Below are 16424 nucleotides of genomic sequence, written 5' to 3'. Positions count from 1 at the left end.
GGAGCCATATGAAAAATGCTTTTCCAAATACTGGCACTAAGGTTGTGCACATCAAGCAGAAGCTATAAATCCAGATAAAGAACCACTTACACACAGAATAGCATCAGGATGCTCCGTCCCCTGGCTTGTACTCAGCTTATGCATGTGCAATGCTGCAATGAATAGTCTGGAGAAGAGGAGGCTGAGGGGAGACCTCATCACCCTCTACAACTCCCTGAAAGGAGGGTGCAGAGACGGGGGGATGAGTCTCTTTAACCAAGTAATAAGCGATAGGACAAGAGGGAATGGCCTCAAGCTGCGCCAGGGCAGGGTCAGACTGGCTCTTAGGAAGGATTTCTTTGCAGAAGGGGTTGTTGGGCGTTGGAATGGGCTGCCCAGGGCAGGGGGGGAGTCCCCATCCCTGGAGGGGTTGAAGAGTCGGGTTGACCCAGCGCTGAGGGATCTGGTGGAGTTGGGAACGGTCAGTATGAGGTTCATGGTTGGACTGGAGGAGCTTCAAGGGCTTTTCCAACCTGGATGATTCTGTGATTCTGTGAATGAGGTGCTGTGACCATACAGTTACTTGCCTGCACAAGCACATTGTAGCACATCAGGCCTCTAGCATCAGTATGGATTTCAAAATAAGGAATGATGATGTGGCTTTTAGTGTGGTGCCAGCCCATGGTTTAGGAGCATCACAGAGTGCCAGTTCTGCCACTAGTTTATCGGCTGACATGAGGTGAGTCACTATATAACATTGGACTGCAGTTTCCCCCTTTGTAAAGGGCAAGGATGAAGCTGACCTGCCTAGAAAGGCACCTGAAAACCTATTTGAGAAACCACTGCTTCTTTTTCTCCTCATCATTGTTTTAAAAGGCAGTTTCACTTTACTCTGATGCTTCAGCTTCTCAGAAAAGCAAGCAAGAAAGCAAATTAGCCCCAGAAGTTTTCTTGATGCTGTGTGAATGAATTGCACTGTGGTTATGTCAATATCTGCTACTCTATAACACAGGAAGGTTATTGGTAATCTTTACTGTTTGATAAAAAAAGAAAAAAAAAAAGCATGCTATTTTTTGTTAAATTACTGTGTTTGGGTCCTTGTTAAAGTTGCTCATGGTTTGCAATAAAGTACAACGTTCACTGATAATAGTTATAAAGCAATGTTAATATGTGCTGGGGTGAGTTTCATGCAAGTAATCTCTGTAGCTCATAAAAATGACGCTCCAGTGTATTTTACCATCATGGCAAGAGAGGCTTATAAAACAGCTGTGCTGGAAAGTAAATAAAATATAAATGACTCATATAAGGGAACAGTTTCCCCACTGTGGAGACTTTGGGCACTGTATCACTTTTTGTATTATACTGTATTAAGACAATTGCTTTGATCTCAGCAATAAAGAAAGTTGGCTCAGCTCCTTTATTTTTGCTTAACCAAACTGAGATCTTTTGCGGTAATTTTAGTGTGACTGCTTAGAAACAAGCCCAACAAAAGAAAGTGCTGGCTGGGCTCTCTCTAATCTTGGGTTACCTCAATGGCCAGCAATAAGGAGGACTAGTTCTGGGGCCCTTGTCCTTTGTCATCACCAGACTTGCCACAAAACATACTGAACCAACATCAGGAGATCTCTTGCCTTACCTGCTTTGAAGATCCACTCCAAGTATCCATTTAGTTCCCGCTCAATTTGCTGCTGCCTACGGAGTTTCAGGAAAGCTCGACGATTTTCTACCCTCTCTCGTTCTTTGGCAAATTCACTTTGGAGAGAGAAGAATGAGAAAACCCATGTCACAAGTGGTCAGGGAAAATACACAGCCCTTCTTTTCTCTTTCAGATTGTATTCACAAAGCTTGTGAAGTTGATGACAGCAGTAGCAAGTGGCTACATGTTGTTATCAACAGCATGCTACACGTTGTTATCCAACAAATTACTACTTGATTTATAGCTCAGCTGTTTCTCTGCCTCTCTCATCCTGAAAGAGAACTGCAAACTGCCATGTGCATATGCTTCTTCTAGGGCCACATCACATCCATTACAACAAGATCCTGATGCACAACCACATACATCTGTCCAGTCATGCAATACAAATTATTATCCCCAACGCTAAAAAACTGTCTTCCACCTCTGTCCATACCACTCCCTCCACACCACTCCCTCCACAGCAGGATTTCCTCTAGGAGCACAATATTATGTCACAGAGACACCAGCACTCTTTTGGTATTGGAAGAGATCTACTCTTCCCTGTTAGCCTTTCTTTGAGTTTTCCCAGGTTTAAGATGACTTTGACAAACACAAGTCATGTGAACGAGTGAGGATGGGTACTCTCGGGTCAAGGTGAAACACCGCAGATGCTCTGGGTTGAAGGTAACAACGACCCTGCTATTTGCTAAAATCACATGGAAAGCAAGGATCTTGATATCAAATCATTACAACAGGATTGTTACAGGGGAGACAGAAAGTAAGGTTCATCCAACCATTGCAAAATCTTGTCAAAGTACATCCTACTGCCTAGTTTGAAATGATGCTGAGACAATAGTGTAGCTATCACCCTAAGACACCCACAGTAGGGCTTTCCTCAAGCTGATTTGCATCACCTCTGGGAAGTTTCTGACGCCCCACCTGAAGATGTACATGGCCATCTAACATTTATGGAGCTCTGAACCAGCCTCTGCAACCCCTCTCTTTGAGCACACGCTGGAGTGACTCCCACAATAGCTTAATCTATATGGTCAAATGTGGGATCAGGTTTTTGTCCCTCGTGTACATCATCAATTCACTCATTCTCTCCTTTGACATCTTAAGTCTGCTGTGACCTTCAAATCTTCAGTTAACAGTGAATTGTTACAAACCTGTAGTTAACCACTGTTCTTGACTAAAATCTCACCCAGTCACCTGTTCATCACCCACACATGCTCCTCAAAAGCCAGCAAGGAGCAGGAGATGGGAGGAAGGCATAAAATAGGGGGAAAAGGAGCTGCAAAAGTCAGAGGCTGATTTTATATTCACAGCCTACACTTTACCCTTCAAAGCTGACACTCTTGCTTCATTTGGCAGGACTGTCTGACCTGTGGAGAAGGGACTGCAGGGAGGACTTGGCTCAGCACTGCAACACACACCGGTACCGGCCACTGATGTGAGAGCTGCCATCAACTGAGCCGTTATCTTGATTTTGGCACTGCATCCCAGTCTCCTGATTCCCCTTTCCTGTCCCCCACCTGACAGCACAGCCCGTGACCCCATCCTTGAAGGAGAGGAAGCTGAAACATCACTCTGAACCGACTAGTCCTTGCAATTCAGCACATGTCTGCAGGGTGATTCGGGATCCTGCACGTGTCAGCTGGATTGCCGATTTTCTCCCTCTTCTTTTCTAATGTTCTCATTTCTGGTTCATTGCCTGTTGGTTGGGGCCACAGACCTTCTCTCAGTTTTGATTTCTCTCTGGAGCGGGAGGAATGAGATCAGACAGCACAAGGTGACAACATGCATTTAAATTGTCAGACGTGGAGGGGCCACATTTCCTGTGTTACAGGCTCGTGTCACCGCAAATTTCCCAGAGCTGGGCTGTGCCAGAGGGGAGCAGGAGGCAACACCCAGTGGGGAGTTCCACAAAGGACTGCAGTGGGCAGGAAGGGCAGATGAGCTGTGGATGAGCACCGCTCCCTCGCCTCTCAGGGGCAGGCAAGGGAGAGCTTTCCTTGCAAAGCCTTTCATCCTCTGCCAGCTCCTATCTGGCCTAAGGAAAGTAGAAGCTACCTAGGACTTGTCTCTTTAATCTCAACTTTAAGCATGTAAGAAAATGAGGAAGAAACTGCATTAAGTTGCAAACCTTCATTAGTTTCTGTACAGCCATGTATGCTTTTCACAAGACACCAGTGAGGAATGTTGCTGAGGTTAAAGCCACCTGCACCCTCTGGTCCCCTGGAGCTGGCAGGTTTGGCACTGCCGCAGACACTGGGAAGGCAACTTCCAGGAGAAGACAGTACCTTGGGTCTCATCAGATGCCTTCTGAGTGCTACAGAGCTGCAACAAAATCATCCAGGTTGAAGACTGGAAGGTCTTGACGTATGGTCTTCCTGGCAAACTAATGCATCACTCGCTCTTTCTCCTATCTCCAGGAGAGAGGTTTGATGAAGCTAGAAGTTGTCAGAAGGCTGTGCTTTTCTCTATGAAATGTATTAATAAAAGTATGTGTGTCCCTTCCACTACATTCATCACCATTCAGGAACTGAAATATTCCCCATTTGCAGCAACTGGAAAACTCACAGAATTTCTGTTTGAGAGCTTCTAAACAGAATTTCAGATTATATTCAAAGAAAAGGGAGGAAAATGTATATCAAAATTCCATATTTCATCTAAAAATATTTCAGCTGAAATTTTCCTGCCAGTTCTAAATGAAAACACAGAAAGTCCCATGGGAATGTTTGGTAGCAGTAAATAAGTTTCCTCTTTTATTCAGCATAATTGTTATTTATGCCACTGACTTGCAAAAATCTCCCAAACCACCAGAAAGGAAACCTGAGCAGAAAATATGCTGCCTCCTTCCCAGCTTTACCTCCAGGATTTTCTTCATAGCTGGTCCTCCACACTTTCGCCATTCTGGAATGAGTAATAATGTTCACCCACTCTCATCCTTGGCTCTCATCAACCAGCACGTGTGCTCCAATAGCCCTCCAAAGTATTCATCTTTCAGCACTGTCCAGACAGGCATTAAGAGGAGGAAAGTGGGAAGGTTGGTACTCCTACACACAGCACAGCAACAGGAGACACTGCTTTGGAGGAAGCCGAGCTCTACCTGCTTAGATGTCTACGATGCATTTTAGTTACAACATGACAGTTGTGAATAACTGATTCTATAGAGACAGCAGGAACAAACAGAAATCAAAGAAAGGGCATTCATCATGGAAACCACATGCCATCCAGTAAAGCTCAATGTGTCACATTTTTCTTCTCAAGAGTGGTCAGTGCTTAAAGTCACCAGGAAAATGGATGATTGTTGCTTATCACCTTGGTGGGTGGACAAATTAAATAAATCTCATTGTAAATATGCACTAGAATAGCCACTTCAGGGAAGTTCAAGAGCCCCTCCCCAGCCACAGAAGAGACAAGGTCAACTTATGAGTAATCACCAAGGTCAGTAAAAGATTATAGAACAATGAAATTCTTACAAGCACTTCATCCATGCTGGTCTTAAATTAAAAATACTGTCACAGCAACCAAAAAGGAAAAAAATAAACAAACCACAATCTTCATCCCTTGAGTCTCTGATTAACTTTCCTATATGACAGCAGAGACCTGAGTTGTTGCATCATGTAATGCTCCTCCTGCTCTTGGGTTTCATGGCACACTCCCAGGGCCAGCGACAGCAGGCCTGCTGCAAGACTAATCACACCATTAAACCTCTGCAATTCAGGTTTTCCGCTTAGAAAGCAGACAGAAACACTTCCCACTCACAGAAAAGAGGCAGAGAGAGATGATATAGCATTACTGTCATTGCTACCACTAATAGTGCTGATGATTAGCGACTGGTAATAACAACATAGGTAATTAGCTCCTCATTCAGAATAATACCACTGAGCTACACATGATCTCATGGAATCTCAGATCTTAAATGGGAGAACAGCCTTCATCTATTGAATCCAAAGCACTGTTCAGAGGGAGCAGAAAGAAGCACAGATCTCAGAAAGACTCCACCGGGGACTCCTGGAAAGCAGCTGTAAAGAACTTTCAGAATTTTAAGTCTAAAACAGAAATAAACAATCTGTTTTAGGATTGGCTTCATTTCCAGTCCAAGTACGTCAAAGCAAGGAATAAAGTTGAGCCTGGATGGCACGTGACATCTCGGGACTTAGTCCTGCCTGGAGAAATGCAGCCCTCAAGAATGGAGGGGAGCCAGATAATTCAAGTGGGAGAGCTGCTGGCGAAGGAACCAGCCAGGATTGCAGATGTTTGACTGAGTTACTCACAGGCCAAAACAAATTCTCCAGGTGGAGAAACAAAATTGGCCAAGACAGGAGGCTTAATTTGCAAGCTTTGTTGCTTGAACGTGGAGCAGTGCCCAAGAACAAATTTGATACTTGTCAGCAGCCTGTTAAGCAGCCCACGTCACTCAGGAGCCGGGAGGGACAGGCTGGAGGTAGAAGATGGAGAACAGCAACTCCTCTGGCTGCCTGACATGCAAGTTGAGGAGCATCACTGCAGGAAATACGTGCTGGAGGAGTAGCAGTGTTACAAAATTATGCATGTTGTGCTACTCAGGGGCTGCCTGGATGAGGCGAGGTGAAGCGTTAAAAATTCCTCTCTGTTTCAGTTCACCCCTTTTACAATCAGCAAGGAAGGAACCTCAAAAGAAACTTGGTGCCAATTACCCACCCAACTTTCAGTAAGCTTTCAGCAAGAGCAATGCTGAGGTAGGAATTTCCATAAGAGGTTGCAAAGGGACTGCAGAGATAAGAACATGCACTTGTAGCACAGCAGACATATGAACATGCTGGATGATAAGAGAGGTAAAGATGAACGCAATACTATGTGCATTTTTCAGTAAACCCAATCTCTTATGGTCTTGGCAGGCTGCAACAACTTGCTCAGAGGCTGTACATCACTGACGAGATCCTCCAGAGTGCCTTAGAGTAAATTCTCAACACAGGGACTGCACACACCTCCAAGCCTCCCAGCATCCTGGGAGCATCCACATGCAAGCAAAACAATTACATTTTAAGGGTGGAAGTCCACTTCCTGCCATTTATTTTGGCTAATTAACCGTAAGAAGGAAACAGAGAAAGAGCTTTCAGTTAATTTTTCCTTTCCCTCTCAAATCTGTTTGTGATGTTGGAGTTTGCCACCTTGTCCTAATCCAACCAAATCCTGACTGCTTGAGTGAAGCCAGTTACAATGGTGCGGTAGGCAGATTCCTGCCGAGCCAACCCTCCTTGCGCTCCTGCTGTTCTGTAAGTCCTGCAATACTTGTGTGATTGAGTTTGCTACCTCATACACACAGTCCTGCAAAAACCCCTTGTGGCTCGCTTCACCAGGGTCTGATCCAGTTAATACTCCTAACATTTCATTCACTAACCACATCAGCATCCACATGTTTATAGAAAAGGAGATTCTTGCTCCAGGGAAAGAATTTGTTCTGCAGGTTCATATCTCTGTCTTCCTGGAGAACAGTAAATCCTTTATAAGGGGAAGCGTCTGCTGGGTGCAACAAAAAAGCCCAACACCTTTATGACTGTAACTGTTTATAGGACACCAACTGTTTAAGGACACCAACTGTTTAAGGACACAAAGCCTTGACTGTGCAAAACATTTATTTTACCTTCTGCAAACCTCTTCTTTGAGACAGAGGCAGTGCAGGAGTCCTAGCAGAGAGAGCCCATGGAGAGTGATCAGGAGCAAGATGAACAGTGGGGAGTGGAAAGAGAAAAGCAGATGCTCAGTGGCCTGGATGCAGGCGCAGAAGGGCCTGGGGGCCTGCGGAGCACCCTCACCCCTCCTGTGGGTGCTGTGGTGACTCAGGGCAGTGCAGAGGGAGGCAAGAAGGACACCCAATAGAAAGGGGGTATCTGAAGCACAACGGCAAAGCTCAGGATCTGAGCAGGGACAAGAGACACCATCTTCCCTCAATTCCTGAAGCATTTTGCTTCAGCACAGCGCACTGTCACTAGGGAACCATCATCAACAGCAGCACCAGTGACTCTTTGAACTCTCTTAGACATTAAAGGACCCACCTCAGCCCACAACACGGCTCCAAGAGCCTGAAAGGGGCTGCCAGGGAGGCAGCAGCAGGAGAACAGCAACCCTGCAGGGATGACACCCTGCAGGCCAACCACCTCAAAGGCACCAACCTTTGGTGTTCCTCACAAAAGTTGCTCTAGGAGAGAAGGAAAGGCAGCTACAGCAGAGGCTGAATTATTCACAGGAGGCAAGGTGGGAGGTGAAGGGAATCGGGAGAGGAGAGAGAGCATCATTCCCTTCAGTGCCCTAAACTGAGTGGATGCTGGTGAGTTAGATATATATATAGCAAGTAGAATCAAATTTGGCTTAAGAAAGAAAAAAATGAAATAAATCCAGGAGTAAATAGACAAGCAGTGCAATTTCCAGCTGCCTGGACACGAGGTGTCATAGCCCATAGCTGAAAAGACACAAACACAAGAGGACATGGCTCAGCTGCGTCCATAGCCAGCACCTTGCCCCCAGAAAGGCTACAAACAAAATGAGAGGAGATCAGCAAGGACATCAGTTTCTTTACCGTAGCATCAGATATCTTTACCACAGTAAGCCCCAGGAAGACTTCAGGATGAGCCAAGGTATGGTTATTCTCATTCACAGAAAAAATTCTCAAGTGCAGAGAAACCTGCAGGCAAAACTAAAAATAATTCAATGCCTTTGGCTTACTGATTTGAAAACATGAATAGAAATGCACGTAGAGTATTGCTAAAGCACTGATTGTAAATACCTCTAAAAATCAGGCCCAGGTCATCATTGAACATAGGCAAAGCATATTGCTTAGAAGGCCCATCTGGAACAAGAAGAAAAATCATGGAAATGCACCTCATTTAGGCAAAATGAAAATCTGAGGGAGGTGTAAGAAAGCACAGAGAAATCACACTGGAAAGTGCTGGAACAAGATGAAACCAAGCAACTGATTCACCTGGAAAACCATAAGTAAGAATTTCTTTGTGCTGATAACATTTGGTACCTCTAAGATATTGTTTTCCTGCCCATAAAGGGGGTTTGCTGAGAAGTCAGAGCTTTGAACCTTGTTATTAAACAAAGCAAGCCCAGAGGAAGACTGAGATTTCTTAGTGCTGAAGATGACAAAGCTCTGTGGCTCATCACCCACTCCAGGTTGTCCCATCAGCTGCACAAAATTCCAAAGACACACAGTGTTATATGTTTCTACCTCACTTGGAGCTACAACCGGCCAAGATCACCCTGGGCATGGTCTGAGGAGGCATGTCCATCTCTCCCAGACTGAGCTCAAATATCCAGACCCAGCTGGCTGCGCTGCTTAAGCCATCCTAATATCCACTGCTTCGGAGTAAGGACTGGTTCAATCAATCCTGCACAGCTAGAGCTGCTTCTGCTTCCTTCTCATTGCTCTAAAGAGGGAGAAAATATAGCTCTCCTCAACCAGCTGATAAAGGATGAAAGTATCACTGAGAGATTGATCTCTCAGCACTGAGCCAGGCTTCACAGTCACTTTTATCACTGAACAGAGCAGGAAGATGCTTCAAATGCAAGCCAGATATGGATACATCTTGTATTTCGAGAAAGAGAAGAGGAACAGCACAGAGGTGAAGCCTTCAATGCATCTTCCTTCCTTTTGTTTTTACATTCAGTTTGTGCTGATTTCGCTTTGATTCCACCTTATCCAATTTGAAATGCTGCAAGTGCCACAGCTGGGCAGACCTGGCTCGAAGGAGGCAACAACAAAGAGAGAAAAAGGAATTAAAAAGCACCATTTATCTCATAGTATCAGCCTACTGCAATTTCTGGATGAACTTCTGGCTCTGTTCATCAAGTCTCCACCCCAGAGTCAAAGCAGAGGCCCCAGGAAATTCAAATTTAGGTCTCCTATATATCATTCTTATACTACAGGCTTTAATTTCCATTGTGGCTTAACAGAAGGGCAAATAAAGGTAGTTCATCTCTCTTAATACAAAAAATACAAAACGGGTAAAGGATCAACATTCAATAGGTCATTTAGTTTGGTGAAATGAAGCTTACATGGAAAGTCATTGCTCCCTGCCCAGTTCTGCAAGAAATACATGTGCTTCTCCCACATTTCTTGTTTGCAATGATGGCTTTGTTAAAAAAGGTGATGAGCAAGAAACAACAGGAAATAAAAAAAAAAAAAATTTGACCCATCTTTCCCCTCCTTTGTCAAGCACAGGCTGGGGAAAGACTAAAAGCAATGAGAAAGCAAGCAGAATCTCTTATCTTTTTATGATGCAGCTCTTCTGCTGCAAATAATTAACACCAGCCGAAGTCAGATCACAGCAGGTAACAGTGAAATTGGAAAAAATTTGCAGGGAAAATGAATGATTGTTTCTGTAATGAGGGAGAAGGAGGACAGAAGAACGCTTTGCCATTATGACAGATTAATCAGCCTGATTCTTCTCCAGCCTCTGCATGTCTTGCAGGCTGAAGTTTTATGATCTCAATCTGGCAAAAATCCTCAGGACGGGAAAACATGTCATGAAACTCAGCAGAGCAAGTCACAGAGCGGGTTCAGTGACGTGTGGATGGGGCTGTGCTTCCTCCCAGGAAGCTGCTCTAACAGCACAGAAGCCTCAGTGACCCAAGGTACAACAGTCAGAAGCAGAAATCCCCTGGGGAGACTGGGGCACAGGACAGGGAGAGTGTTTAACAGGACTGTGCCCAGAGAGCATCACTCCATGCTGCAGACTGCTCAAAACAGGGTGCAGCAGTGAAGAATTAAAGCGCCGTTTACCCTGACCCTTGTTCGCCTGCAAGGTGCCAGCACAGTCTGTAGCTGCATCCCTTGCCAGGCTCCTGCTGTCACAAAGATGCTGTATCCATTCAAAATGTCTCCCTGCAGTTCTTACACCAGGTGGTCTCATATAACGAGAGGCAGGTGTTGCACATCTCAGGACAGGGCAGGTCTGGAGCGTGTTATGGAAATACTTAAGCAGGGAAGATACAAACTGGCCACTGCAGTGCCTCTCCACACTTGCAGCCAGATGAGTAAACCTCAGGAAAGATCATTACTCTTTACTGGCTGGTCTGGAAATACCTCAGGCTTCACCATAAATATTTGAGGACGTGACAAGCAGCATTTCTCACCCTCGAGAGACACAGACTCTCTGTATTCAAATGCATCATTCACAGTGCGCTGCCCTCTCTGGCCAGCACGCCCGCTGTCTCGCCACCCTCACCACTCCCACTGCTGCGTGAAACAGTGCCAAAAAGCATTTAGCCTTGAAATAAGTTAAATCATCTTCATCACAGCATCCCATGATAATGTTTATCCTCTTTGCACTGCGTAATCCAAAGCATCAAAAGAGTCACAAATGTATTGTACAGAATCATTCAGCTCATTACCAGGCAAAATTAATACCCAACTCAACACGCAAGCAGTAGAAAACGCCATAATCCCACCAGCCCATGGAAGAAAGCTGCTGGCTGGGCTGAGAGGAGGCTGAGGGCTGGGAGGAAAACAGCAGCAGGATGAGAAAAACAGCACTGGAAATCACTGCTAAGGGAAGAAACACCAGGAAGGTAAGGTGTACATGGAGATATGTGCCCATCTCTTGGTGGCAACAAGTGCCAGAACAGGATGGCAGACGGCTGCAGCCTGCTAGCAAGAAACCAGAATCACAGAATCATCTCAGTTGGAAAAGCCCTTGAAGACCCTCCAGTCCAACCATGAACCTCACCCTGACTGTTCCCAACTCCACGAGATCCCTCAGCGCTGGGTCAACCCGACTCTTCAACCCCTCCAGGGATGGGGACTCCCACCCTGCCCTGGGCAGCCCATTCCAACGCCCAACAACCCCTTCTGCAAAGAAATCCTTCCTAAGAGCCAGTCTGACCCTGCCCTGGCACAGCTTGAGGCCATTCCCTCTTGTCCTAAAAAGAGTCGATTTAATCTCCCCATGCTACAAGTCTACATGGAACCATTTCACCTGGACATAAGTAGCAATGGTGCCACTGGAGCACAAACATGCCCCGTGAGACCCTTCCCCGGCCACCTCCTGCCCATACCCACTCCAGAAGCTGCTGCTCAAAAGCTCGTGTCGCACGTTTCAGAAAGACCAGTGGTTGGGTCAGAAAAGAAAAGCAGAAGCAAAACCGAAATCAAGCACAGGGATTTTCCACTCCTAAAAATGAACAGTAGGCTGTATTCATTCTCACTTCTCTGTTATCGAGTTGGAAGAAGAACAGCAAGAACAGTGAAAAACAAGCAGAAATGCTGAAAGCTTGAGACTAAAAATGTTTCTGGGGGAAAAGGCAGGAACTGGCACTAGTTTTGCCTTTTAGTAACACCCCAATGACCAAACAAAAGATCAGAAAGTGTCTGTCAAAGCTTGGTTTCACTTTAGGATGTATTCCAAGCTACAAATAATGAGGAAAATCCCAGCTACTCCTGTAGGGTCTTTCACTTCCTTAGCGTAAGAACTCACAAACCAAGATGACACATTTAAACCACCTAACAGACTAGGAAAAAAACCGTCTTTTATTCAGCAGGTGCAGGCCTCAAAATGAGAGGAAAAGACTGCTGGGACCCTGTTAAAAACAGAGGCGGTGTTGATCTGTCATGCTAACCAGTTCAACATCAGAAAAATAATGAGCGTTGGTCAGGACTTCTCAGTTCAATGGAGGGTACTTTTTCCTTCCTTACTGTAAACTGCAGAACCATGGGCAAAGTTCAATAAAAAAAAACTATTAGGATCATCATAGGACATTTTCTGGTCAGAACTGAAGCCAAATCCCATGACATCCCAAGCAGCAAGCAACCCTGTGTTTACGGAAAACTGAGAGGCATCTGGGGTCAACCCTTCTTGGAATGACTTGGAGCCTGAACATTCTCATGGTGCCATCGATGCAACCAATCTCTTTTTCTATGGAAAGGTTGTATTCCCTGTGATGGATGCCTTTATTGCTGCCTAAATCACAAAGGTCTTACAAATAATCCAATAAGTAAGAATAACCACCCACCACAGTCAAAGTAAAAAGATGTATTAAGAGAAATATATTATGGATACATATTCCTATATATTTTCACTACTGCTGTTGTTCCACTCTGCACTGGAAACCTTACAAAACGCTACCCCAGTTTCTGGGAACCAAGGTGGCCCAGCTTCCTGAAACAAGGTTAGCATGGCTAGAATGGCTTGTCATGGTTAAAACAGAGAAATAAAGTCAAGAGCAGGTCTCTAGTATGAACAAAACCTGGTTCATCCTTTGGGTGGATGGATGGTTCAACAGAACTTCAACCAGGTGTCTGATCCCCTTTTTTTAAAATTTTTTTTTTACATTTCTCTTTTCCATTTTTGTGTCTGTGATTGGGTAGGTATCAGGCTTGGGCAGTCACCCCAACATGTTTCCAGCACATGGGTGGACAGAACACAGCTTGCATCTGCCTATCCTGAACAAGTGAGCAGACCTCTACAGTTCATGTGCAGAAGTGAATGAGCCTACTGAATGCCTGAGTGCTACCAAGGGGGGCAGAAATCTCTCCTCCCACTTCTACTCTCCTGGCCCTACACAGTCCTGATCTTCTCTTGAATAAGCTATGGCACTCAATAAAAGCTCCTCTAGAAGAAAATAATCTGTGTTTTTCTGCTCTATTGGTTTCTGCAGGGCTGTTGAGTTTTATCAGCTCATGAAGGGATCAAGCATCAGAGAGGGAAAACCAAAAGCAGGGGGAATACATAGTGAGGAAGAGAGGAAAATCCCCAACAAGGGACACAAACCCACATTACTACTACTCCACAACAAATGGGATGCTGTGTTCCTGCTGGAAAGCCCCGTATCTTCTGTAAACAAGCAAAGGCAGTTTCTGGATTCTAGGAGCTGTTTCAATTGCAGTTCACTTGTGTACCTACGACCACTGTAGTACTCCAGGAAAACTCTAAATCCTACCATATTCACAGCTAGAGAACAGCACAGTCCGTCTCTGCTTGTGATGTGCGACCTAGCAAGGGAGAGCTGCTACCAATTTCCCCAGTCGAGAGATCCACCTTTAAGCACTGTGGTGAGCAGGTACAGCACAGCATCCACTGCAACATGCATCTTGTTAAAGACATAGGAGAGCCCAACGTCCCTATTGCACCACAAGAAATCAGATGTTTGCAACAGTCCACACCCTGTGACCTAGGATCATTGGGGAAATCTGGATATTTGGTGGCACAGAGTCGAGCTCTGCTGGCAGTCTGGCCCCCAGTGCTTGCATCAGGGAGGGGAAAGGAACAGAAGGCAGAGCGCACCTTTTGGGGAGGTGTTTTAAATATTAACCAATTACAAGAGCACTGGCAGTGCTTTGATCAGCACGCATGAGAAGGACACACTGTACAGCAGGCAGAGTCTCATTTAATCTGAATTATGGAGTCAATATGCTTTTAATTACATCTTTAGCCAGGTACTCAGAGGTTTTTGTCATATCAACTGTGGCCTACGATTGTGGGTTATTTTTATACCAAGTTTTTACCAACACTTAACAGATTTCCATGTCTCTCTGTCACTTCCCTGTCTTTGCTTTTATTATAATTCCAGAAGAATCAGCAGAGGGGAAAGGTTGTTTGCTCTTTATTTTAAAACAGGTATCATCTCTTCTGTAGCATTTGCAATGCAAATTTTACTAACAGATGAGACTTGGGATCCTAACTGGGTCAATCTATCTACACTGCTCAAACAGATAAATGCAGGAGCTAAGCCCACTCTAATGTCACCCCCATCTGCAGAAAGGGCTTAAAGGAGGATCCAGGAAATTATAGGCCCATCAGACTTACTTCAATCCCTGGGAAAGTTATGGAATGAATCTTTCTGGGGGCTATCACAAGCCAAATGAAGCACACGATTGGGAAAAGTCACCGTGGATTCACCAAGGGCAAATTGTGCTTGACAAACCTGATCACCTTCAACGACAAGGTAACCTGCTCAGGCTGATGTGGGATGAGCAGTGGACATCATCAAAAGCCTTGGTGAAATCCAGGTAGACACAGTTCCCCACAGCCTCCTCCTAGAGAAACTGATATGTTATGGCCTAGACAAGTGTCTGTGCAGTGGGTAGGGAACTGGCTGACAGGCTGCACCCAGAGGATGGAGGGAAATAGCTCTTTTTCAAACTGGCAACCTGTCACAAGTGGGGTTCCCGGGGGATTAATATTGAGCCCAGCGCTGTTTAATATCTTCATAAGTGATCTGGGTGATGGGACCAAGTGTACCCTGATGAAGTTTGTTGACAATACCAAACTGAGTGGGGAAGTGAACAACTCGGAAGGTAGAGCCACCCTGCAGGAAGACCTGGATAGGCTGGAAGAGTGGGCTAACAAGAACCTTATGAAGCTCAACAAGGACAAGTGGAAGGTCTTGCACCTGGGAAAACATAATCCAGGAGTGCAGCACAGACTGGGATCTACCTGCCTGGGGAGCAGCTCTGTGGAAAAGGACCTGGGGGTCCTGGTGGACAACAAGCTCAACATGAGTGACCAGTGAGCTGCAGCGGCAAAGAAAACCAACAGGGTGCTGGGCTGCATCAACAAGGGCATCACCAGCAGAGATAAAGAAGTCAGTATCCCTCTCTGCTCAGCGCATCTCAGGCCACACCTGGAATACTGTGTTCAGGTTTGGTCCCCACTATACAAAGGAGATGTGGACAGGCTGCAGAGGGTCCAGAGGAGGGCCACAAAGATGATCAACAAACTGGGAAGCCTGCCATATAGGAAAGGCTGAGAGAATTGGGTTTGTTCAGCCTGGAAGAAGAGAAGGCTTAGGGTAGACCTTATCACCTGTTCCAGTATTTAAAGGGTGTCTACAAAGAAGATGGAGATCCCCTGTTTACAAGGAGTCACTTGGAAAAGATGAGGGATAACAGCTGCAAGTTACTCCTAGGGAAATTCCTATTGGACACAAGAGGAAAATTTCTCACAATGAGAACAATCAGCCACTGGAATAATCTCCCCAGGGAAGTGGTGGATTCCCCAACATTGGACACTTTGAAGATTCAGCTGGACAGGGTGCTGGGCCATCTTGCCTAGACCGTGCTTTTGCCAGAAAGGTTGGATCAGATGATCCCTGAGGTCCCTTCCAACCTGGTATTCTATGATATTAGGTATCTGCCCAATGTTGACATGGGTTCTCAAATAACTACAGAAAGGCAGGAAATTCCATTAAGATTTATGGCAAAACTATATAATCTAGTGTCAGCAGGAAGCTCAATAACTTGTTGTCATTTCAGATTATTTATATTGCCATAATCTGTGATAGCGTCTGCATACCTACTTCAGAAATCTGTAGCTTCCTTATTGCCCGCTAAGGAACACAAATACATGAGAGGAAATAGCTCAAAATTAACAGCAATGAAAAATACTCAGGTAAATGCTTTTTCTGTGGCTTTCCAAGGTACAGACATTGGCATGCTGAAGCTTAGCCCCTGAATGCTGATGACGGTATGTGGCAAAGTATTGGAAAATAAAATACAACCTGATCAACAGGATTTTTGTGAAAGAGGACAGTAATGAAGATCACACACAAGCCTAGGAAATCAGTGACCTAACCTCAGTTTTGCAATTGTTTCCTGGGGACTTTACATCCTCTCTTTCTACCCCACTGTTTCCTCTCTGTAACATGTGAAAAAGGGGAGCAGAGTACTGCATCGCCCCCAGGATACAGAAAGGATAATACTAAAGGTGCACAGATTATGAAAATAAGAAGCAGGTGAGTGATTGCTGAGTTAACCCTGATCATGAGCTATTTGTAGAACTCC

The 16424-nt window shown here is 45.2% G+C and overlaps 1 protein-coding gene across 13 annotated transcripts in view; it reads right to left on the bottom strand.

Moving 5' to 3' along the window:
- Positions 1 to 16424, bottom strand: part of CACNA1B (calcium voltage-gated channel subunit alpha1 B) — a 311813-nt gene that overhangs the window by 155078 nt on the left and 140311 nt on the right. For all 13 annotated transcript variants that reach the window (XM_074846045.1, XM_074846033.1, XM_074846035.1 and 10 more), the window contains one exon: positions 1616 to 1731. In XM_074846045.1, coding sequence (XP_074702146.1) covers positions 1616 to 1731 — 116 coding nt within the window. The remainder of the gene's footprint in view (positions 1 to 1615; positions 1732 to 16424) is intronic.

The sequence above is a fragment of the Strix aluco genome, chromosome 20 (genome assembly GCF_031877795.1).
Source record: "Strix aluco isolate bStrAlu1 chromosome 20, bStrAlu1.hap1, whole genome shotgun sequence".
Taxonomy (NCBI): Eukaryota; Metazoa; Chordata; class Aves; order Strigiformes; family Strigidae; genus Strix; species Strix aluco.
The sequence above is the reverse complement of the archived record's forward strand: the minus strand, read 5'-3'. Positions and strand labels throughout refer to the sequence as shown.